This window comes from Cygnus atratus, chromosome 24, assembly GCF_013377495.2.
Source record: "Cygnus atratus isolate AKBS03 ecotype Queensland, Australia chromosome 24, CAtr_DNAZoo_HiC_assembly, whole genome shotgun sequence".
NCBI lineage: Eukaryota > Metazoa > Chordata > Aves > Anseriformes > Anatidae > Cygnus > Cygnus atratus.
The window spans coordinates 2,175,116-2,197,912 of NC_066385.1; the positions used below are offsets into that span (position 1 = coordinate 2,175,116).

Below are 22,797 nucleotides of genomic sequence, written 5' to 3' on the forward strand. Positions count from 1 at the left end.
CGCAGCGGGGGGCAGGGGGGGAGAAGCGCCGCCGCCACCGCCCCCCGCCGGTGCGCCCCGGCCCCGAGCGCGGCGACGGGAAGAGGGAGCGCTCCGGTGCGGCCGCGGCTCCTCCTCCGCCTCCTCCTCCTCCTCCGCCTCCTCCTCCTCCACCTCCTCCCGGCTCGGCTCGGCTCGGCTCTGATGTCAGCGCCTCGCCGCGGCCGGCCCCGGCCGTCGGGGGAGGGACGGGGCGGGGACGGGCAGCACCCGGCGGGGCGGGGGCACCGAGCGCCGCCCGGCCCCGCCGCCCCCCTCCGGGGCGCCCCCCAGGCGGGGTTGGGGGGGGGTTGGCGCCAGGATCCCCCCCCGGAGGGGCGGCGGGCACCGGGAGGGGGGCCCCGACGCCGCCGCACCGAGCCCCGCGGGCACCGGGAGCCCCCAGAGCCCCCCCGCGAGTGACCCGAGCTCCCCCGGGAGCGACGCCGCCCGCAGCGCTTTGTCTGGGGGCGCCGAGAAACGGGAGGGGGGAACAAAGCGGCAGCACGAGGAGCGGCAGCGGAGGGGGGGGAAGCCCGACCCCAAAGGGTAAGGCCCGACCCCAAAGGGTAAAGCCCGTCCTGGGGGTAACGGATTGAGCCCAAGCTCCGTGCTCGGCCCAGAACCCAGCAAAGACACGAGCAAGCCTCAGAACTGGGCTGGGAGGGGGGGGATCCGTGCTGGGATGCATGCTCTAGGCCCTGGAGCTGTCCCATGAGCATCTCTGCAGCTGGGGCAAAACAGGAAATCAGAATTTTTCACTTCTGGTATAAAACGCACGGCCTGCGTGTCACCGGTAACCCTGGGTCTGTTAGTCCAGAACTCTTGTTTTTTGACACCCATCCCTCTGTCCCCCAGCTGCCCCCAGAAGCAGGGGATGCGCCCTGGAGGAGGAACCAGGCCCAGGAGGCACGGCCCCAGCGGCTGCGGTGCCCGGCCCTGAGCCCCGAGCTGGTCCCAGCCCTGCCACGGTCACCAGCGTGGAGCAGGCAGAGCCCTGGGAGCCCCCAGAAGGTTCTGCTGGAGGGTCCCAGCCAGAAACGGCCGTCCCCATCCGCCTGTGCTGGTGTCAGCAGTTTCGCTGGTGTCACAAGGCCAGAAGAAGCCACGAACGCAGGACTTCCCTCTTCCACTCGCAGCTGGAGGAAGGTGACAGCAAAAGAGAAACGACGGAAGGGTCGGTGAGCTTCAGCATGCCGCAGGAACGCCAGCCCCGTGGCACACAAGGCCCACACCAAGTCCTCAGCAAGCAGCTGCCTCCCGAGGGAAGCCTTCCGGGCTCTGGCTGAGGACCTGGGGCCCTGGCTGCGCTCGGAGCTGCCCTGCAAGAGGCATCGAGCTCGGGGAGGTCTCGCCCCTTTCCCAGCACACTGCAGTGTACGCAGCAAGAGAAATTCCTCCTGGGAGCACGGGTTGGTGCAGGGATTTGCAGCATCTCCCAGAATGTGATCCCGTGTCCTCCACCCCGGTTATTGAGGGCTGGGGGAGTTATTTAAGCATTCCTCATAGCAGCAGCCCCAAGCCCACAGTGCCTCAAGCTGCCGGCTTTGGGGGGGGTCTTCCCAGCTCTGTCTCAGCCCAGGCTCAGCACTTCGGGACAGCAGCCCCGGAGCTGGGGCAGGAGGGGGTATTTCTGTGATTTCCCCCCGCTTCACAGGCTGGGGAGCGGTGGCTGCCCGGGCCTCACGTCACGTCCCGCGGGACAGCGAGGGCACCCAGCTCCCTGCGCCCGCAGCATCCACCTGGTGCATCGCAGAAGCCATCCCTGAAAATAAAAATTGGAAAAGTGTTAGCGATGTTTAGAAACGTCAAATAAATAAAAGTAAAGAATAAATACAAAATAAAAATAAAAATAAAAATAATAAATAAATGAAACAACAAAAAAAAATACGATAATAAAATCGCAAAAAGAAATAATAAAAAAATGAAAATTGAAAATAAGAATACAAAAATCTAAACCATAACAATTAAAAACCCAAAAATTAAGAAAAGAAGGGAGTAAGGGGGGCAGGGCCCCGCGGCTGTTGGCCGTGTCGCCACGAGGTGGCCCCCGGAGCCCGCAGAGCCGCGGGCGGGCGGCGCAGCCCCACGCGTGGGGGGGGCGCTTGGCCCCTGCGGGCCCGGAGCCGCCCGGGATACGAAATATGCACACATCAGCCTTTGATACGAAATATACATAGATATTTATATTTTTTTCCCCAATCCTCTGTCCATCGCTTGAGGTGCCCAGGGCTGCTGCGGATAACCCCGCGCTGGCACCAGGTGTGGACTGGGGCACTGCCTGGTCTCTTCTGTCTCCAGCTGCAAGATTTCTGTGGTTAAAACCAAACAAACAGACGGATGAAACAATGGAACAGCCTCCTAGGAGGCAATCAGCAAAGGACTTGGTTATCAGAACGTCACCGTAAGCTTAAAACCGGCAGATAACTGGCATATTACGGAGCCTATCCGCCCAGAGAGACAGCTTTGCAGGAGCAGTGCCACCACAGTCCGATCTGCTCAGCCCCTGCCTGGTGTCTGTCTGACAAACCCGGGGAGCGGTGACCTCCACTCCCCAGCCACAAGAAAATTGGTTGGATGTGAAGGGGAAGCGATTTTTCCATTTCCATCTCCATTTGGGAAAAAGCAACGGCCAGCAGCAGGCTCGGCCTCTATTCATGCGACACCAGTAGCTGATCTGCTAATGTGCTTTCCCTGGCTAGTAATAAACTAGATTATTATTTGATTATATCAGAGTTAGCAGGAAAAATAGACCTTGAAGATTAGGGTAATGATCATTAACGCTGTATGCGTCCTGTCCTTCTCCAAGGGTAGATTTGTATGAGCATGAGGCTGCTGAAAAGCTTCAAAAATGGTAATACATTTAAATAATCCTGTATGCTTCCAGGATAGGGGTAATTGAATTGAAAAGATATTGTTAATCCCCATTACAGCAATTAATGTCCTTGTTAAAGCAGCAGGAGGAGTGGCACAGGAGGCAGCACTGGATGGTTTTGCGTGCAGCGGGGGCTCGGAGTGGACCCTGTGCTGGTGAGGGGATGCTCTGGGTGCTGAGCAGCTGGGTGCAGGAGCTGCAGCCGCAACCATCCTGCCCTGCTCCCTGGGCTCTTTTGCACCACGCCAAAAGCCTCGGCTCTGCCCCCAGCAGCTGCTCTGCTCCCCCGGGAAGCAGCTCAGGGCTTGGAAGTGATCCTCGGGCACGGCTCGCGTCTCTATTTATAAAGCGCTGTGGGATCCTGTAGATGAAGGGAGCTATTATAACCTGGATTTATGATCCAAAAAGTAGCCACAAGTTTTCTCCACTTCATCTTCATCTGCTTTTGTCGAGACAAGTCAGAGCAGCACCTAGACAGAGCCTCTCTCCTCACTCTGGAGCAGCGAGGGAGGTTTCTGGCTGCCAGCATCGGTCCCCTGCCAGGGATATTCCCCCCTGGCAGCACCCTCCTGCTGCGGGCTGGGAGAAATGCCCCCTGGCACGCTGTGGGATGAGGCCAGCAGCTCCGGGGCTTGGCTTCCCCCGGCAGATTAGCACCCAGCAGGCCCCGGCGTTGCTCACATACCCCAGCGGGACGGCTCCACGAACCCTTCCCGCTGGATGTCGGTGACACACGGAGCCCGTAACTGCGAGACAAGTCAGGGAACACTGCTCAGGATTGCATCCCTCCGACTGACAGGGACCAGGATCGGGCTCCTGCCCAGGCATCTGGCTGCTGCCGCCCGTGTGCACGGTGCTGGGGGGGGACGCGGCAGCCCCGGCCCCTCCAGGCATCAAAAATGCACAAAGGCCCCGCACTGACCTTTTAACTCTGCTTTTCTCAACACAGAGCGACTTTCCACCTCCAGCTGGAAACTGTATCCTGATTCATTGCCCACAGGATGATGCCAAATGTACTTCCTTAGCTCAGTCACACAAACCGCTACTCAGAACGCAGGAACACGTACCTTCAAAAATAATGTGCTTTGAAAGGGATGGAGCCCAACTGACGAGCAAAACCACAGATCCCACACCAGGGAACACGGAGCTTGCAAGCAAGTATTAGTTCTTGTCTAAGGCTCACCTGAGCAGCAGAACAGTCCTGCAGCCTCGGTGCAAGGAGCAATCCTCATTTTATGTCTAGCCCTCACCTCCATATTTCTGAACACAGATTTATTTATTTTTTTTCTGAGCACAGATGCGCCAGCACGGAGAGGGGCCAGGACTTCAGATCAGCAACCCGACCAAGAGTCTCTGATCTTATCACCTGCGTGTATTTTAATGGGCAGCTCTGGAGCAGATATAGGGTGCCCAGAGGCTTCTCTCCGAGTGAGAAACAACTCGGATGAACCGGGACAGCCTCAGCCCCTGGTCAGCAAGAGGTGGCGTTGGAGCGGGTAAGAGATTTCAGGTCAGAAGTGCCCACGTGCTCCTGTGCAGCACAGGGACCCCTCGTGGGGGCCCAGCTGGTGACATTTCTGATCTGAGGAGATTGCCAGACGCCTGGCACAAGGACATCAGCTGGAACTGGAGAGGGATCAGCAGTCCCCAGCCTTGTCCCAGCCAAACCAGCACAGCACACGGCAGCACTGCGCGGCTGGGAGATTCACCTGCAGGAGAGATGAAACGTGGCGTAAACTGGGAAAGGATGGGGACATGGAGGGGTGTGAGGACAGAGGAAGGGTTAGAGGCTCTGGGCTGGCGCTTTAAATGGGCCTTGCTTTAAATGGGGCATCCTGGACACGCCACCTCCTACTGCACTTCCATCTGCTGGCATCCACGCCTCACCCAAATCCCCGCGGTCTGCCAGCAGACGGGAGGCATTTGTGCGACAAGATTACGGAGATTAGCTCCGTTAGCATAAGCAGCTCCTGGGGCTGGCCCTAATCCAGAGGGACACACGCAGCCCGCATGCCGCCGCGGGGCTGCCCTGGAGGACCCGCCGGAGCCCAGGGGGAAGATTTTCGCCAGGGTTTCTGTGCCAGGCCGGGCACCGCGTGCCAAAAGGGACTCTGCAAAGAATCCCAGCCTCTGCCAGCAGGATGGCCATGCTGCTATAGCTTTTTCTGCTCCCACAGCTGCCTTCCAGCCCCCCGGTCACTGCAGCACGAGCATGAGGTCCTTGGGGCTCTTGGTGCTTTCTAACGCAGCCTCTGCTGGTGGCTTGGGCAGCAAACGGAGCCTGACGCCAGCTCAGGCTCTGCAGAAGGCGCTGGCTGCTGCTTGCTGCTTTGTGGGGGGGAGTCCAGCCCTCAGCTATAACAAGCTTTAGCCACACATTGAAGGCTGTAACCTAGATATGCCCCGTGGATGTGGCAGCAGCAAACACCCAGAGGTTTCCGCACAAAGCCAGGCGATCGCATGCCCCACATTCAGGAGCTTTGTGCTCGCCCACTCCCCTGCAGGGAGCCCCTTACCTGGAGCAGGGCTCAGCCCTCGCCCCTCCACAGCAGCACAGCCCTGCTAGGAGGCAGGACCGGGGCAATTAATGTCATTAACTCAGCAATCAGCAGCGAGGCCTCACCGAACCCCGTGCACCCAGGTGCAAGCAACGAGCATTGCCTGCAGGGAAAAGGGGAGCGGGGAAAGGGAAGCGCAGCCCTGAGATGACAAAAAAAAAATCATGATCTAAACCCAAAAAGAGGAGGCTGAGAGAGGCCAGGACTGATGCCACAGCACAAGGTGCAATCAGCCGGGGAGCTCGTTAGGCTGAGGGTTGGCACCCATGGGCTCGGCCGCGGGTGCCGGCGGCAGCGGGGTGCTGACGGGGCTTTATCGGTGTTGCTGTGCTCGGTGGAAAAACACTCAGGGCACTGAGCAACGGGCTAAAAGTGCCGGGGTCAGGCCGAGCAGCTGCTGCGGGGCCGTGCTGGAAGGCCTTTGCTCCGAAACTGCCGTATCCGCCCCGGCGTGCTTAAAGCAATAACAGGGATTGCATTGCAGTGGGCTGTGACCTGGCACGCGGCGTGAGCCAGAAATAAAACTGTTTATGTAGCAACTGAAAAAATAGCAACAGCAGCTAGGTGAGGTCTATCTATCCCATTTTATTTATTTATTTCTGGGGGCCAGGACTGTTTATTTATTTGGGTGGTTTAGATTTGTTTGCACTATGGAGATCTTGCTCGCCCCGTGCGGTCCCGCCGTGCTGCTGGTGGCAGCAGGGATGCTCTCACGTGGGCCTGGGACTGCTCAGCCCCAGCAGCTTTTGGGATCGGGGCAGCAACATGAGCAGCACCCTCCTGCATGCTGAGCTTTTGGATGCTGGCGTACGCCGAGAGATGCTGGATCCAGCACGGAGCTGGCAGGAGGCAGGTGCAGGCTCGAAGCGGGCTGTGTCCTGCGGTTCAGATGGCGCCTATATTTCCTAGCGCTCGATCCCTCAGCACTGCCACGGGGGAAGAGCTCTGCTATCGAGATCCAGGACGTGGGGACATTAAGGGGGGAGCCCGCCTGCAGTTGGGCCCATCCAGAGCTCCACTCGTGGCGCCTGGGGAGCTCATGCCAGCTCCCTGCAACACTGCCTGTTCCCAGAGCGAGACCAGGGCCTGAGAAAGCTTTTGGTAGAGGCTGCAAGGGCTGACTGACTGTGGGAAGGATGCACGGTGCTCGGGCTGTTGTCTAATAGGAAAAAAAAATGAATCATCGAAGACTATTTATAAAGTTTGTGTCGTTCCGGTGCATTTTCCATCACACGGGGATGTGTCGAAGGGTCATGCTTAGTCCTGCAAGTGCTAAAGAGAGGTCTGGAAATAGTTACGGCAAAGCATGTGATCCCACCAGCCTGGGAAAGAAAAGGAGAAGAGCTGATGGGGAGGTCTTGCCTCTTTTTTACCCACTTGCCACCTTGTTGCTTCTCTCCAAAGCGCTGCCAGGGTCTCACGCAGCGAGAAATAAGACAAGGGAGGCAAAACTGCACACAGAGCGGCAGCAGGAATCTGTCACCAGGCCCTCAGTGGCTCAGCCCCACCAATTGTCACTGCAGAACCAGCCTGAATCAGCACCAGCTGGCTGGAAAATGAAAGCCGGGCCCTTTGGCCCCCTCCTGCACCTCCCAAAATAACCGGGGGCTTCCCCCCGCTCACCCCAAACACACGCCCGCCCTCGGCAGCCTGTCCCAGGAGGGCAGGGAGCAGCCAGCACAGCCCAGTCCTCCCAGTGCACCCAGCCCAGTCCCCCCCGTGTCCCGTGGGGACGAGTTAAGGGGCACTTCTGAAGATGGCAGGGGTGTGAGTGTCAGATGGGGCCTGAAATAGCCGCCACTCGCTCCCGGGGCCGTGCAGCGCTGTGGGGAAGTCACTCTGCAAAGGGGCAGAAACTGAACAGCCCCACTTGTTTCCATGCTTATCTGCCCCTAAAGGAGAAATTAAGCACCTAAATCCTGTGGGCTTGGAGGAAAAGGCTGGCAGCATGCTTCTTGGGGCACGTACAGCTCTGGGAGGGTTCCCTTGGTGTCTGGACCCAGCGGCTGCCCCCAGCCCAGTTCTGCCCTGTAGCAGGGAGGAGCTGGCAGCACCGAGACCAAACGGTGCCAACGGCTGGCTAAGCACTGAGCTCTGCACGGGGCAGCAGCAATGAAGGGAATTGTGAGGGGGATATACAGGGGATATACAGCTTATGTCTCAGAGATCCATGCTCATACCAAAAAAAAAAACAACATTTTTTTTTAAATCCATCCCTGGTCGCTAACACATTTATTTAGTGCTTAGATTTGAGAGCAGGAACCTCTGGTGTAAATTACTCGCATGACCTTTCCTAGGTGATGACTGTACAGCTGGCTGCCCAGACTTCCAATATCATTTCATTTCTGCCATCCATCACCAACACCTGCTGGGGATGCTGGCAGCTCGTATCGCTACCGAGCTCGGCGCTGCTCTCACCCGGCATCGTGGCCGCGGCCGAACAGCAGAAATTGTCACCGTGCACGGCCGGGGCCGTGTTGGACATGGGTGACCTCTGGCATCACCTGTCAGATCCACAGAAGCACTGAGTGAAGTATTTATTCCCTTCTTTCTCATCCTTCACCTGTGCCAGGGTGACCAGCGGGAGCTGCCCTGCTGAGCACGGCAGGGCAGAAATTCTGTTTTTTTTCTGAGTCCTGCCCTGCCAGAGCTGCTTTCCCCACCTCGTCGGCTGCCAGCCGGGTGGCACGCTCTGCTCTGCATCACCTCAGAGCGTTATTTCATTTTTCTTTCAGTCCCTTTTCTGCTATGCTTAATTACACAATTATAACAGCCATGGTCTCTGTCTTCCTACCTATAACCCCCTTGCCCAGAAAACCAATTCTCCCCAAGGCTCCTCTCCTCCACCTGCAGAGCCTGATGCCAGTTTCCAGGCTCGCGAGAGGAGCACAAACCCTTACAAGGCTCCACACTTCGGCAGAAGGCTGGGGCTGACTCTCGGTCATCTTTAGAAAGCTATTCTCAGCAGTTAAGAATGGCCGGGCTTAATTCAGGCAAGCATTTCAGCCCTCCAGACAAAGCAAGCAAACTGAAGCACACGTAAGGGGCAGCTCACTTAAACCCACGTTGCCAGAGGAAATTCGGCCGTGGGCTCGTGCCGATGACCCCATCTCCCTGCAATCCCACACCGAGGCTGAGCGCCAGATCCCGAGCCCTCCTTCAGCTCCTTATAAGTTCAGCCTCCGCGGGTGCCTGCTGGCTGCAGCCGCCTGCCGAGTCCAGCCCCGCTCGTCCTTTGGGTCTGCACAAACACCGGGGGGAGACGGGGGTGGCACTGCAGGAAAACAGCTCATATACGTCAAGCACGCTTTGTTCAAAGAAGGCACATGCATGTGAGGACAAGAAAACAATCTTCGGAGGGAAAGGCAGCTCTGAGCGTCTGCGCATGTGGCTGTCCTGAAGTGTTTGTAAAGCGCTTCAGGCTGATCTGACAAGGGGAAAGAAAACAAACCCGGCGCTGCCTACCATTCATTCATCTCCTGTGCTGCAAAGGGCTTCGTTTCTAAAAAGGATTAGATGAATCATACGAAGACTAGCACTAGCTTATTAGCTGATGCTTAAAGAAAACCTAATTATGGGCAAGATTCACCTCTGCAGTCCACACCATCCTGAGTCACAGGCGAACCCCTCCTGCAAGCACCGTCTGTATGTGAGAGTTGAGAACCATCCCAGAGCTCTGGGAGGCTCCAGCTGCAGGCTGGTGGTGCTGCTGCTTTCACTGGTACCACCTGCACCAGCTGAGAGCTCAGTGTGGGGCTACCAAGGGGCTGCCAGGCAGCTCATCACCGCCAGTGCGGCAGGAGATGCAGCCCAGGACAGCCCGAGGAGCTTGAGCATTGCAGGCTCTTGGTAACTGAAGACGCAGCAGCCTTGCCTCATCCAGGGATGGCTCACAAGTAGCCTTCCCCTTGGTTCCAGCTTAGTGAGAATTAGAGCTGTTGGCAGATGGGGTGTAACAGCCCCTGACACCTCGTACCCCCTCTGCACCCATGGTACGAGCAGAGCGCTCCTCTGGAAGGAGGCGAGGCAGCATCCCGTACACCGTGAGTCCAGGTATCATCCGCAATTCTTGCTATTACTGTCACCAGAAGCCATATCCAGACTCTTTGTAATTTTGAGGCCATTTAGAATGGCTTTTTTTTTTTTTTTCTCCCTAGGAACTTCTTGGCACTTTGCAGAAGCTGCAGGTCCCTTTGAAAGGTGTCAAGCGGAGCTCCCAGATCTGCAGCTCCAGGGTAGCCGCTTACTGCCACCGAACAGTTCTGGCTTACAAGCATAAATTTGTTGGGTGGCTTAAAAAAACAAACAAACAAAACCCCTCAGCTTGTATTTTTAAAACATGAGTTTTAAAAATAAACAACTCACTTGCTAGGCTGCTGCAGCTGCTTCTAAAGGAAGTTGTGCCGAATGCCTCGGCCGTGCAGGACTACGTTGCCCCCTCACTTTGTAAGGGGAAGGAGAGTTAGGGCCAGTGACCCAAAGGGAATAGGGTGAAATGCGAGTAAATCTCCTCTTCTGCCTGTCAAAACGATTCGAGAATCTCCTGGTTAATTTTTCCTTTAAGAAACCAATTAATTAATGATTGAATTGTACAAGGGTGCTGATTTTATACCAGCGTTCCTCAGCATAACGTAGACAGGCAGAATGAATTACCTGAACACAGCCTTAGTACTCAATTCCCCAGTTCCCAGGTAGTGCACAGCACACTGTGTAACTCCAAACGGCAGAAGCTGTGAAGCACAGCACCTTATCGTTCTGCCCTGCGGCGTGGCAAGATAAGCCTGCTTTTTTATACGGGGTGCTGTGCCTGAGAAAATGCCACAAAATCCTAACAGAGAGGCTGAGCCATGAAAATCAGTAATCGCAGCAGACTGAGAAGCAACTGTGCCTACAGGCTACGCATATGTAAATGCATACTACAAACATAAATAAAAGAAAATCAAAGATCACTGAAATGCCTGTATGTACATATTCTGTTACTGTTTTCGGGCTGTAATTTTATTTTATTTTTTAATCAAACATCTGACGTTCACCCACATTAAAACAAATAAGGAAAAAATTCACTCTGTTGTCTGCAAACTTTCTGCATGTAACTTGCATCATTTAATTGTATAGGTCGTAGCTAGAGACCTTTTTATTGCGGGATGATTTCATCTTCAAACTATTCCAATATCCACTTGTGTACTGTAAGTTACCCATTTATAGGTTTCTAATAAAAGCAAATCTTCCTTAAGTGGCTATTACTGGATTTCTCCTTGCAGCCTAGGGATAAGCAGGATTCTGAGCTTTAAAAAGCTCTGCAGTGGACTAAATAAGAAAGTGACAACCAGAGAATGCTATGGCAAAACTTTGGTAAGTTCTAATTATGGCCTTGTTAATGGGAAGAACGTCTGTCAGATCAGAGCGTTCATCACATTTAGCACTGGCACGCTGAAATCATCTGCTCGCGCGGTCTGAAAATTTTCTACTGATCTCTAGATGCCACAGAAGTTAGTATCTGGCAATACAAAGTAAGTCACACCACCTGGAAATAATAATATATATACATATATTACATATATATTAAACCAAGTATGTCTTTCAGGAATTTGCACAGTCTGTTGCTGAAGAAAATTATGTATTTATTTTCTTTTAAAAATGAACCAAAGTACAACTTTAGGAAATATCTGTCCATTACATTTAGATACACAGTTTGAGACTGACTTATTTCAAAAGTGTTCCTTCACAGAGAGAGTTATATTCACATGCACCTTAAGTGTTTTCTACATTTCCACCTTATTACATCTCTTCACAATATTTATAATAAAAAGGCTAACCTGTAAATTCTTTAGATGTATTGACATTGAGTGTGAACATCTGCAATGTTTAAGAAACCCTGAATAGTCATTTGATTGCACCAAGACAGATGTAGGCTGGTAAAATAATAAGGCACAGTACTATGTATAGGGAACACGGGTTATTCTCTTAGTGACACAGACTTACCGACCTCGTTAGCCAGTCTGCAAGAACTGTGTTTGGATTAAGTCACTGCACCCTCTGAAGGCAGCGACGATGTTCACCTATGCAAGACTGCTCTGACACCCCAAGGGTTTTACAAGTGACAGTGGGAGTTAAAAAGCTATTAGTGGAGTTTTAGAACACTCAAGGGCTCTTTTATGTGAAGGATGAAGTGTATACATTTCCCCAAACCCGTATCAAATTAATAAAAAAAAAAAAAAAAAGAAGAAGTGGTATCTTTGTTATACTCTCCATATAAAACCACGACGTCCAGTTTTCAAAACTGCTGGGTACCCACAACTCCGAGTGCTCAAGGCATGAAAAAGTTGCAAGTTTTTCTATTAAGGAAAAGTTTTTTCAATGTGGTTTGTTTTGAATCTCAGCTGGGTACTGCACAGAAGTACTGCAGACCTTCCCATGTTATTTTGGCTGTTCCCTTCCACAACAGTATTAAACTTTGGCAGGCAGGGGATTTGTATCAATCATTTCAGCACAGATCTCTGGGTGCAGAATCAGCCTTTTCCTTGTGTGGCGAGGATTAGTAAGACATTGCTGAGATCATCATGTATATGTTTGGCAGCCAAAACAGCTATCAGTATTAAAAAAAGAAAGAGAGGGCTGTAGCCTGCAGTGAATACCCCTTTAAAAAGGACCCTAGGTTTATTTCAGAGGTAGTTTCGAAGAGGATGACCATTGCAAAGAACCTCTATTAATAAATTCCTACCTTTAAAAGCTTCCAACTGCATGGAAGTCCTCACAGGTCACAACTACTGTAAACAAGCTCAGACTGCGTAACATACCCATAAAATCTGCCTTAAAACGTTTGGATTAGCTTGTTCTGAACTAGAAACCCCATTCAAACTGGGTAGGATGGATAAAAACCTCTGGCAAAGAGTACCTGTTGTACGCAGACAACCTCCGTACTCAGATCCCTGGTGTGAAACAAGCTCCCATCAGTATGATCAGACCTGTGCAGAACTGAATGCAGCCCGGTTTGGTGTGTTTGTAGTACCATGTTCCACAGTGAATACGTTACTGTCCCGCTGAGTTCACACGAAAACAAAGTTTCTCCTTGCAACTAGGACAGTCGTAAGATATTTGGACCCCAGTGTAAAAGCAACGTGTATCTGTCGGATGCGATGCTCATGCCTTGTCACTTGTTTATATAAAATATTGCTAAAACAAACAGCTAAAATGCAAACAATAAACAGAGCATGTTATTTACAACACAGAGACTAACGATATGTGCAGTCAAACAGAGGAAACATTATAAGGAGCATTTCAAAACAAGTTTGTGTGACTTCATTAAAATTCTTAGAAATGTGATGTCTGTTATAAACTCAAGTAAATTGCATTTGTTTTGTGCTAACTTTCTAGAAGAGCATGATTGAGGTTCCAGTGGAACCTCACTAGTGCTGGCAGATTAACAACCTTGCAAAACAAAGAGGTACCTCAGAAATCAACGCTGTTCTGTTATTCTGTTTAGACAAGTTTCGTATTATATTAATTCAACATCCTAACAAGTATCGCAAACGATTAAAGTGATGAACTTCTTGCGATTTCAGACCTCATTAGTGTTCAGCTTTCCAAAAATTCGTGAGAATTTGTGAAATCAGTGTGAATTTGAGACTTGACTGTATCTCAGTGAAGACAGCCACTGCGAGTGCATCTGCAATTTACAGCTGCCGCTGTTGAGCAGCACAGCCTCTGTTCCGGCCCCGTGGCTGCGTGCACCTCCTGTGCTAACTCACCAGGTGATGTGTTTAGGAGGATGACAACTCAGCTCTCTCCCAGACACAAAATCTGTTAGCTAACTTGAAGGGCCCTCCCACTTTGGGAATAGTGTGTCACGCTTCTTCGAAATCAAGTATTTTATAAAGAAAATGGGGGCTTAGTAAATGGAAACAAGCTCAAAAATATCCTTAGCTGTATTCCCTGGGTGATGAAGAAACCACTTCTCAATACAGCAAAAATCTTCTGAAGTTGCTTCTTGTTGCTTCTCATCTACTAGGGCTGTGCAGGCAAGAGCCTCAGACTAGCAAGACAGTTAGCTAAGTACCTGATTTTAAACTATAGGAACAGTCCCAGGTAAGTAAGACTGATTCTTAAACATACACAACTCAAAGAGCACCTTGTTTGATCAGGTCAAGGTGAACACATTGTTTAGGTAAAACAAGCCATATTCCTGCCAAATAATTATTATATTTGTAGTTTCACAGCACAAGCCTTAAGTGAGAGCACTGTACGTATACTAGGGGCTGTGACATTGGAAGTTACCTCATGGTAACCAGATCTAATCATTCTACATCTGGCATTTTAGAGATGAAAATGCCCTAGAACCAAGACACTACCTGCTATTTCTGGAGAAGGGCTATTTTGCCTTCTCTTTGCACAGCTCCTAGCACACGAACGCTCTCCCGCCTTCCTCCAGGTTCCAAACACTACCATCACCTCATAGTTTTTCTATATAAAGTGCTCTCTTTCTACCCTTCTTTCTTACGAAGTTATTGCTCCTCACTCCCCAGGTACATTAGAAAAAAAAAAAAAGTTAAAAAATGCCTATAAGAAAGGGCAGAGAAGGAAGAATAATATTTCTGGCTTTGAAAAAACCTGCCCCATTTTTAGAGATTCTGCTAAAATTGGTGATCTAGTCTGCCACTTCCCTCCCTGTTTTCCTGATTCTCCATTCAAATAAAACTTCACTCAGCTGAGCCAAATGAAAAATACCAGTCCTGCATTATTATGAAGTGAGCCATGAGCATAGCATACACACTGGTATTACTTGTAGCTGCACAGATAAAGGCTAGACTATGTTATTTTCATATTATTACTAAGCTTATTGCATTCATACTCACAAAACAAAAGAACTCGGGAAAACTAAATGCGTGAGAAACTCAGTTTAAGCAGCAGTCCGGGACAGTTTGGAGCTCTGGGTCTGTCTTTTGGCTTTTTCACAAAAGCCTCCATCCAGCATTTTCCCAGTGCTGTAATTAAAACAGAGCAGAGCAGAAAATGCAGCCCCATCTTCTCAGAAGAAGGGTCTCGTATTGAACATGTGGTCACCTTATCTTAAAAATCACCCCGATAATTCCTTTGTTTATATAATGAGAGTCTCCTTGTTTTAACATCAGAAACCTGCTACGGAGAAACTCATTAAATTTAAAAACCTCTCTTCATAAGAGCTCTAAATTGTATTTAAAATTGTGTTCAGGCACCTGGCAAGAGATCAGATGCTTTTGTAAATGGACTCAGGCCATATGGCTCCAAGTACTAACAACCAGAACAAGTTGTGCTGTTGTCATTACAGGTCACACCACCATTTCGTGTTCTTGGAAGATAAAGGAAATATAAGCTCATACATCTCGAGCATGCAGAAACATCTCTCAAAGACCTGAAGGAATACGATTAGAAATAAAACAATTCATCCCATGATGTACTTTGATTTGGATCCACCAACTTTTGCACCTTATCAGTTGTTCCTGATATTTTATAGGTTATGCTGAGATCTCAGAGCACTCTTCCACTTAGGCCTGTCCCACACGTTTTCTGGTTATAGTCCTGGGCCTTCAAATCTTTTCCTTATCTGACCAGGGCGGCATCTTTGCTTTTTTATTAAAAGAGCTCCACCTAATGCAATGGAATTCACTCTACACAACAAAGACATTTTTTAAATGATCAGAATCTCAACTGTGTAAAACAGACCCCAGATTCGATGGTTCCTTAAGTTCAACATTCTTTGTTTTGGAAACAACACAGAAAAAAAAAAACAACACACGCACACAAAATCCACACACACACACACCTGGCAGAACTGATTTTTTAAATCTGAGCTCCAAAAAACATATAATTGATTCGTTAGGCCTGAACAAACTGGTCCACACTTGTGATGGACCAGTTTGAACTTGAATTTCCTTATCAGCTTTCCATATGTTTTTAAGGGAGATAGCAAGTGCACAGGAATTAGTTTTATTTAGACATATCCCGTGCTCTGTGCCATTTCCAAGCTCTTCTGAAAAAAAAAAATTAAAAATCAGACTACAAAATTTCAACACCAAACTCTTTTGATGTCTATATCCATGGTATTTTTAAAAATCTCAGTCAGAATAGATAGGGGAAAAGCAGCACAGAGAAATCAAATTCTTCAAACATAAGTTAGCCATTTGCAAGCAAGTTCTTAACGCATTACATTAATGCACTTGTGCTTTTGACAACAGATGTAAAAACATTCCCCCAAATAAAAATAGTTAATTTGGGGATTAACTGAAAATATGCATTTTAAATTATTTTCCCTTGCTGTCTTAAGCAAAATAATCTTCTAAACCGCCTTGATAAGAAAGTTTGATTTCTAAAACAGCATTATTAAATAGCACATCCGTCAAACTCATTTTACTCAGCAGAGGAGCTGACCTATCCAGAGCGTTATATGCACCATGTTGTGAGAGAAACAATTTGATAAAAGTTAGCCCTTTAAAAGTTTACATTTTGACTAAACTTTTTATATTCAGGATTCATCCTCTAATAAAAAGTAAATCCGTTAAAAACCTCTGCATTTAACTTCCTTACGCGTTATTAACAAACGATTAAAATACAAGGTATGTATTCCCGAGATACAGAGCCCGCTATTAGCTGACCAGCTTTGGCAGCACAGTACATAGAGGTATACTGCCACTGGAGTCGGACGTTAAATTCGCCCTCAGCTTGTTCGCTACCCCAACTACAGGAGGCAACTTGGAACCAATTCCCGTGAAAGAACTTGTGTAGCTCGATATCCGTTTACTGGAGGTTTTGTCAGTGCTGGGCGGTTTGGGCGTTCGTTTACAAATCCACGGGTGCCTTAGAGCCTGACTTGGAGTCATGCGTGCCGAAGGGTCCCAGCTGAGACATTCTTTCAAGAACTCTATGAACAAGGGATCGTCGCAGCCTTTCAGTGCTGTCACCCAGTCCTTGTTCCCTGGAGCACCTCGTATTTTACCCCTGCGCGATCGACTCCCGTTAAGGGTCACTCTTCCGTCTGCATGTGTAGTTACAGTGCAGTAGCGAGGGTGACCCTTGGAGTTGATGAAGTTCTTGGCTCGCTTGGACTGATCCAAAAGCTTCTGAGGTGGCATTCCCAGAAGTTCCATCATACAAGCCAGTTGGTCTCCCTCGTCCTCTCCAGGAAAAAGAGGGTATCCAGTCAATAACTCCACCAGAATACAGCCAAAACTCCACATATCTATGGGCATCCCATAGCGGCTTCCTAGGATTACCTCTGGTGCTCGATAAAATCGAGACTGAATGTACGTGTAGACTCTTTGGTGCTCAAAACAGCTGGACCCAAAATCTATGACCTTGATTCCGCTCCTCCCTTGCTGTTTTAGGAGGATATTTTCTGGCTTCAAGTCACAGTGTATGATTTTGTTCCTATAAAGAGCATCCAAGCACTGCAGTATCGAGTGAGCAAACTTGCGTACCAGCTGGATGCTGAAGCCCTGAAACTTATTTCTTTTAATCAGCTCATACAGGTTCATACTCAAGAGTTCAAAAGTCATACAGATGTGGTTCCGAAAGGTGAAGCTCTCCAGCATGTGAATAACATTCATGCTGCCAGTTTTATCCTGCTTCTTCAGGTGCTCCAGAATCCGGATTTCTTCCGCTGCTTGGCGATGGAATCTCTTCTCATTGCGAACCATCTTTAAGGCTAAGTGTTGGTGGAGTTTGTGATCGTAGACTTTAGCAACTTGTCCAAAACTGCCCTTGCCAATGATTTTGAGCACTTCATACCTGTAAGCAAGATGGTCGTGGGGCACGTGAATGTAGCTGCCTTGGTCATCGTCGTAGCCTCCATTGTTGGGACCACCAATTACTCCTTGCCTCTTTTTCGCAGCTGGACCCACAAAGTAAATTTCGGAAAAATTGAATATCTCTTGTTGCTCATAAGCAGATAATTGATGTTTGTACTGTTTGACAGCTTGCTCTGGAGCTTGGGAAATGGCTTTGTGTGCTTTTGAGGAACTAACACCACCTTTAGAAGTGCTTAAGCTCTCTATACTCTTATCTTTTGCCAGGGAAGGAAGAGATCTTTCTGAACCAGTAATTCCTGCAGACTGAAGAGCACTACTCCTTCTGTTACCAGAGTCCTCGAATAATTGCTCCACTTTGACCTGACTTCCAGTCAGAGGGTGATCCTTCATTGCAAGTTTGTTGCTACAAACCTACAGGTGGAAAAACAAAAAATAAGCTTTATGTTTTAAAGCATGGGCTAAGAAAGAAATCAACATCATAAATAAAAACAGAAACATCAGCATGTTTTGCATTTCCATTAGATATAAATATAAAGAGCTCAATGGATTACCTAAGCTAACTCAAGCTACAGGCATAGTTATAGAAGGGAGCCCAAAATGCAACTTGCTGAAACAAGCACGTGCACAAACACGGTGTATTTTTAAGTCCATACAGGGCGAACCCCAGAGCGTCAAACACTCCAACAAGGACACAGTACCTACCCCTACTAGTATGCACGTAGTCAGCAAACAGCTGGGGGAACGGCTATGTTTAGCTTTAAACGTGGGTGCAGCAAACACAACCGACAACAGATGCAATTTGCACCTGTCTGAGACACGCAACACGACAAGAATGTGCACAGAGGTGTTAGGAATATTGCAAAGACAAGCGTGCCAGCGGAAGACAAAGACATGACAGCAAGTGACATAAGGCTGGAGTAACCAAGCTGAACACGGAGCAAAAGGATGACAGCAGGACAAGATAAAACACATAAATTAGATAGAAATGAAATTTATGTATTTTTAAACATTTGGTAGTGGCTTTTTTTTCTTCCCTCTTTTTTAAAGAGGAAAAACACACCACATCCACACTCCCTTTGGAATCACGATAGCTGAATAATTACTACAAAACAGACTTGGAAGCCCTCAATAATCACGAATATCTTTTACTCCAACATCTTTGTCAGTAGTGTGTAACCACTGCCACACACTGTCACGTTAAAATATTTACATCTGAAATGAATGCATTGGAAATAGCACATAAATGTGAGAAAAGCATCGTGAAATGTTTCAAGCTTGTCATTTTTACAAACTAGTAAACGCTGAGCTCCCTGGAGTTCAGTCCCTTATTTGCACAGCAGTTATTCCCCTTTTCTACCCACTGATGCTCCTTGCTGACAGGCAGCAAAGAGGTGTTGTTTCATCCTATGCAACAAGGAAGAAGCTGTGACTAGTGTAACAACATCTGTTTTCCATTCTGTCCTTTAATCTAAAAATAAAGGTTTGAGACACATGCCAAACCGAATCCCTGAAAACTGAAATAGCTACACAGGAATCAAACAAAAATATAAATAAACCTGCAGATCCACAGCCATAAAACCAAATTCCTTTTTAGTTACATAAAATCTAACATCTCAGCACAGTCCGTAAATAAGGGAAGCGAATGCTCCTGCCAAAACCAGCTACATGTCTCTTAAGAGTCTATTTGTTAGTGCTGCCTTGAAGAGTTGGCTTTTGCTCATGAGCCCAAAAAATGGGCATTTCCTACAGAAGTCAGTTCTAGCTCAGTGGTGGCTATGCCATCAGATCTATCCTACTAAGTTCCACCACTCAGAGTCCTATCAACCCCAAACCACAGCGTACGGTAAGAGACACGCCTTTCCAGAAACCCTGAAGTGGAAAAACAAAGCCCAACCCTGGTAACTTCGGATAAACGCCTTTTTCTCGGAGTCTGGCTGAACCTCCCAGATAAGAATGGCATATTTTCGGAGCCAGCTATTCAACACACAAACAGTAAGTTTACAAACAAACAGCGAACACAAGCGTGGAACAAGGTTCATGCTTGTTTGGTTCCTGAAGTTTCTGGGGACCCAGGGGGGAAGAAAGCCTGTCCTTCTACAGTAGGAGTCTTACTTTCACCTTTGAAATCAAAGCTTCATATTCTTACTACTTGGGTTTCAATTGTGTGCACAACAGAAGCAGCTGCTGCCCAGCGTGGCTTCAGAACAGGTGCCAGAACACCTCTGCAGAGAGCCATCCTGGCGCAGAGCCTTCCCGTAGCAGTTTAGATCAGCAAGGCCCCTGCGGAGCAGCTTCCTGCAGTCACCTGAAGGAATTAAGCACCAGGACTTCAAAAGACATTACTGTACCACACAAACGGAACCTGTGACATCAACTCCTTTCACCATTTGGTTGTCAAAAAGAATGGTGTTAACTGTCTGAATGTCATCAATTTCAGCAACGTGACAAAGCCTAGTAAACAGTGTAACAGCCAAATACTTTCTATTCAGGAGCAACAGCAACTCTCCTAGCGCTGTTGTTTGGGGCAAACATTTTGTATTTTAAGTTCCTAAGCAAACAAGGAATTCACAATTACATTTCTCCTAAAACTATTTCTTAAAGAAGGGGGCTTTGGATCTGAAACCCGACTCAACACCCATAAGCAGTAAGGACTGAAATTTCATTCTCAGGAGGCGACCAAAATCATTTGCCACGTGACGGTGAGCCACAAATAGAGAGCAATCTCGAACCCAGAAGAGCTACACCAAGTCAGATGACTTCTGGGTAACATCAGCGTTCTTTCAGCAGCTTTCTTCTACAAATCACAGGCCGCCCAGTTTTTGTTGTTGATAAAATATGCTATTAGAAGCCAAGAAATTGGACTGACAACACAACTGGCACCACAGTAAAGATTTTCGCATCCTTCTCACTTAAAATGAAGTTTTATACGAAAACGGTTAACCCAGTTCCTACACAATGGGGTTTTCAAAAGCTCATCAGTTATCTTCACAAACTGAATTGAACCCATCTATTCTCAAAGCAGAAATATTTATGTTCTCTTATATCACTAAGATGAAAGGAATGGACAGCTGCATATCTGAGAAGTTTGTAACTCTCCCATTACGTTAAATCGTAATACAGAAATCTTGGAAAGAAAGAAACTGCGTATCACTTAAATCCATACACTTTTCCATCAAAACTGAGCATCACAATCCCTGCAGGCTTCATCTCAGTTCCTGCTTGCAAGACGCCACTAAGGTTGTATTTTTTGACGTGTTATCACAGCAAAACTAGGCATTTTACAATCCTTAGTCTTGTCTTAAAAAGTTAACAGGCTTGATGAACAAAATATAGATGAAGGATAAGATACACCATGGAAAAAAAACAGTCGTGCAATTATATTTGCATTTAACCTGACAGTTCCAGTACACTGGCTTCTGTTCAGTTATGAACAATTCTAGTTAAATTATGACTTAAGCACTACAGTTTAGGATTTCCCACATGCCCCCCACAAAACAATCCACTACTCCTGAAACCCGTACGTTTCTTCTGCTCTCCCTCAGTATTGCTAAAAGAGGAAACACAGACCGGCACTACGGAATTTGCTCAGTGAATGGCACAGACCAAATTAATTACTAATGTCTGTTACAATAAGTTTACACAAAGTGATGATTTTCAAATGCATCTTATTTGGTGAAATGTCTGTTTTCACTTTCTAGAGGGTTGTGTTTTTTTTTCTAAGCACAAGCTCCTTCACTTCTGCCAGAATTCAACAACAGCCAAAACACGTTTGTGACACGTATAAAGGTCGGATCTCTGTACAGCTGAACACGACTACTACTGCTCAGTTGAAACAGCTTAAGAAAAGATCCAATAACTCCATACCTGTTTAGGAAACACAGCTCCTATAGAGAAACGCGTTTACACCTTCAGTCCACAAAGACCTATTTTGCTAGCTAATAAAGTGGAAGATAATGCCAAAGTTTTCAGAGAAGAAAAATACTTTTGTAAGGAGTTTGGAAGACACACAAACCCACACTGAAGTCCTGAAATTTTCATAAGTGAAACTGAAATGGAAATGTGCAAGAGTTGAAGCAAAAGGTGTAGATTTACATACTTATCAGCATACCAGGTGGCACAGCAGAACACTTCAACCCTTTGTAAAATAAATTTCGTAATTAAAATAAGAGCTGATGATAATAATACAGGATTACTGATGCTGCCTAGCAAGTTCTGCATTCAACAAAATACTCTACCATTTTTATATTTAGTAAAAGCCATACTGCTAAATAAGCTACTAAAAGGCTGCCACATCCCACTTTTCTCATTTACTCTCTATAGTCGGCTACAATGCCACACCAAGCCTCCACACAGGAGGCTTTAAAATACTCACATTTGATCTTCCAAGGGAAGGAAGTCCTGAGGAGCTTTGTTCTTCATTTGTAGACTCTTGGTACCTGATCTGATCTATCCTCATATAGGAATCATATAATCCGTCTCCAAACCTGGCTGGAAATGTGCCATACACAAACCAGTTAGTCACAACGATTCACACTGATACAGAGACAAATGATAAAAGCGTACCTCATGTTTTAATAAGACCTTCAGTTCTCTTTCAGTTGGTAAATAATCTTCAGAATTTAACTATGATGTTTGGGCTCTATTTTAATATAGCCTCAGAATACACAGCTCTTTGGAAACCTTAATTTATGACGCTTTTAATTTAGAGCTTCTCTTTTTTAGTCGATTTTTGCACTGCAAACACATCCTCAAGAAACCTTAGCCAATATACTCCCTTTTTTTTCCGTAAGCAGGATAATCCCAAAGTAGCCTCATTGACAGCGACAATAGAAAATGAGCGCACGCTTAGCCTTTGAAGTAGGTTATCCCTTAAAAATGATACGAGGGAATTAGCAGATTTGCTGCAAGAAGCCAAAAAAAAAAGGGGGTGGGGGTGAGGGGGGGGTCGCGTTGGTTTGCCCAGCATCCCACAAACGCAATTGAAGAGCCTAAAGCCGAATCCCTTAACGCAACCGACATCAGACCCACGAGCAGCACCACGCTGCTATCGCGATACCGCATCCCGTCAGCGCTCCTGTCGCGATTCAGCCGCCTGGCCCGGGCTCCCGGTCACGGCCCCGGGGGGCTGAGGCGGCCCCGGGGGGAGGCCGCCCGCCGCCTCCAGGCCCCCCCGCCCCACCAGCAGCCCCTCGAGCGGGGCCGGCTCCCTCCCCCGGCCCCGTGAGGGCAGCGGGGCAGCGCACCGGGGCTCGGTAGAAGGGGAGCCCGGAGGCCGCATTGTTCCGCCGAATCCCCCCACACACACCCCGGGGGGGACCCCGCCGCCGCCTCACCTGCCCCGAGGGGCGCCTCCGGCTTCCTGCCCAGCAGCATGGTGGCGGCGGGGGGCGGCCCCCATCCCTCGTCCCGCCGCCGCCGCCGTCAGGCCCAGCGCTGCCGGGGCGGGCGGGCTGCGGCCGGGGCGGGCGGGCCGCGGCGGGGCCGCCCGTTGCCAGGGGAACCGAGCCCCCGGCCGCGCCTGCGCACTGCGGCCGGGGCGGGCCGGGGCGGGCAGGGCGCGGCGCTG

The 22,797-nt window shown here is 48.7% G+C and overlaps 1 protein-coding gene and 1 long non-coding RNA gene across 3 annotated transcripts; one reads left to right on the forward strand and one right to left on the reverse strand.

The window, feature by feature from the left end:
* Positions 1-247: 247 nt before the first annotated feature.
* Positions 248-1,796, forward strand: LOC118255335 (uncharacterized). The gene is made up of 2 exons (XR_004780932.2): positions 248-567; positions 877-1,796. It is a non-coding gene; the product is annotated as an uncharacterized LOC118255335 (long non-coding RNA).
* Positions 1,797-11,052: 9,256 nt separating this feature from the next.
* DYRK3 (dual specificity tyrosine phosphorylation regulated kinase 3) lies at positions 11,053-22,679 on the reverse strand. 2 transcript variants are annotated; one of them, XM_035561621.2, is made up of 3 exons: positions 22,565-22,679; positions 21,604-21,719; positions 11,053-17,642 (listed from the first exon to the last, which is right to left on the reverse strand). In XM_035561621.2, exons 1-3 carry the CDS (start codon positions 22,602-22,604, stop codon positions 16,071-16,073), a joined length of 1,728 nt encoding a protein of 575 aa, XP_035417514.1. In that variant the 5' UTR covers positions 22,605-22,679; the 3' UTR covers positions 11,053-16,070. The 2 variants fall into 2 exon arrangements, with proteins under 2 accessions (XP_035417514.1, XP_035417515.1); XM_035561622.2 differs by having other exon boundaries at positions 11,059-17,642; positions 21,604-21,715; positions 22,565-22,629.
* Between the last annotated feature and the right edge of the window lie 118 nt (positions 22,680-22,797).

Coding starts and splice junctions, on each gene's coding strand:
- DYRK3 (XM_035561622.2), bottom strand. CDS start 22,629: ATGGGGGCCGCCCCCCGCCGCCACCATGCTGCTGGGCAGGAAGCCGGA. Junction 21,716..22,564: donor GGAGGCGCCCCTCGGGGCAG/GTGAGGCGGCGG, acceptor ATTTCCAGCCAG/GTTTGGAGACGGATTATATG. Junction 17,643..21,603: donor CTTCCCTTGGAAGATCAAAT/GTGAGTATTTTA, acceptor TTCCACCTGTAG/GTTTGTAGCAACAAACTTGC.